This window comes from Pygoscelis adeliae, unplaced genomic scaffold (genome assembly GCF_000699105.1).
Source record: "Pygoscelis adeliae isolate BGI_AS28 unplaced genomic scaffold, ASM69910v1 Scaffold27, whole genome shotgun sequence".
NCBI lineage: Eukaryota > Metazoa > Chordata > Aves > Sphenisciformes > Spheniscidae > Pygoscelis > Pygoscelis adeliae.
The window spans coordinates 365,158-365,702 of record NW_008825410.1 but is presented as its reverse complement, the minus strand read 5'-3'; the positions used below and the strand labels follow the sequence as shown (position 1 = coordinate 365,702).

Genomic DNA, 545 nt, shown 5'->3' with positions numbered 1-545 from the left:
GGGTGCGACACCCGCTCGCCCCACCGCAGTGCTCCCGTCAGCTAGGCTGGGCGAGGGATGCTCCTGTAACTCCGTTTGCTGCCTGTCGAAGGGAGCAGCTCCTGCAGACTCTCCCTGCCTTTTCTTCTTCTCCTCCTCTTTGTTTCACGTTGCCTGACTCAGACGCCTTATTCCCTTCGCTAAGGCGGCATCTAGGTATTCTTTCAAACCGCTCTCCTCTCCTGCCCAACTTTCCCCCATTCCCGGGTTAGCATCCATTATGCGGCAGGAATTATTTCGAAATAAGAAAGCAACGTGTTGCAAACACTCCCCAGCCCATTTTCTGACACCTTTTGTTATGCATGCTCTTGCTGCTGGAGAAAATGCTAGTATGTGCACCTGCGAAAAAACGCCTTCATGATGTTAACAGCAAGCTGGAGGGTATAAAGCAATAAAACTGCCAAATGTACCTGTTCCTATTGAGTACATTACCTACATCTATAAATAAAGAGTCCCAGTAGGAATTCTTTCCCTTTTCTTCCCCTTTCTCTATATTTTTATTCATT

The 545-nt window shown here is 48.1% G+C and overlaps 1 protein-coding gene across 1 annotated transcript in view; it reads right to left on the bottom strand.

The window, feature by feature from the left end:
- The window catches only part of DLX5 (distal-less homeobox 5), a 3,196-nt gene extending 2,938 nt beyond the window's left edge, over window positions 1-258 (bottom strand). Inside the window, exon 1 of the mRNA XM_009330573.1 lies at window positions 154-258. Within this exon, the coding sequence (XP_009328848.1) occupies window positions 154-258 (105 nt within the window). The remainder of the gene's footprint in view (window positions 1-153) is intronic.
- Between the last annotated feature and the right edge of the window lie 287 nt (window positions 259-545).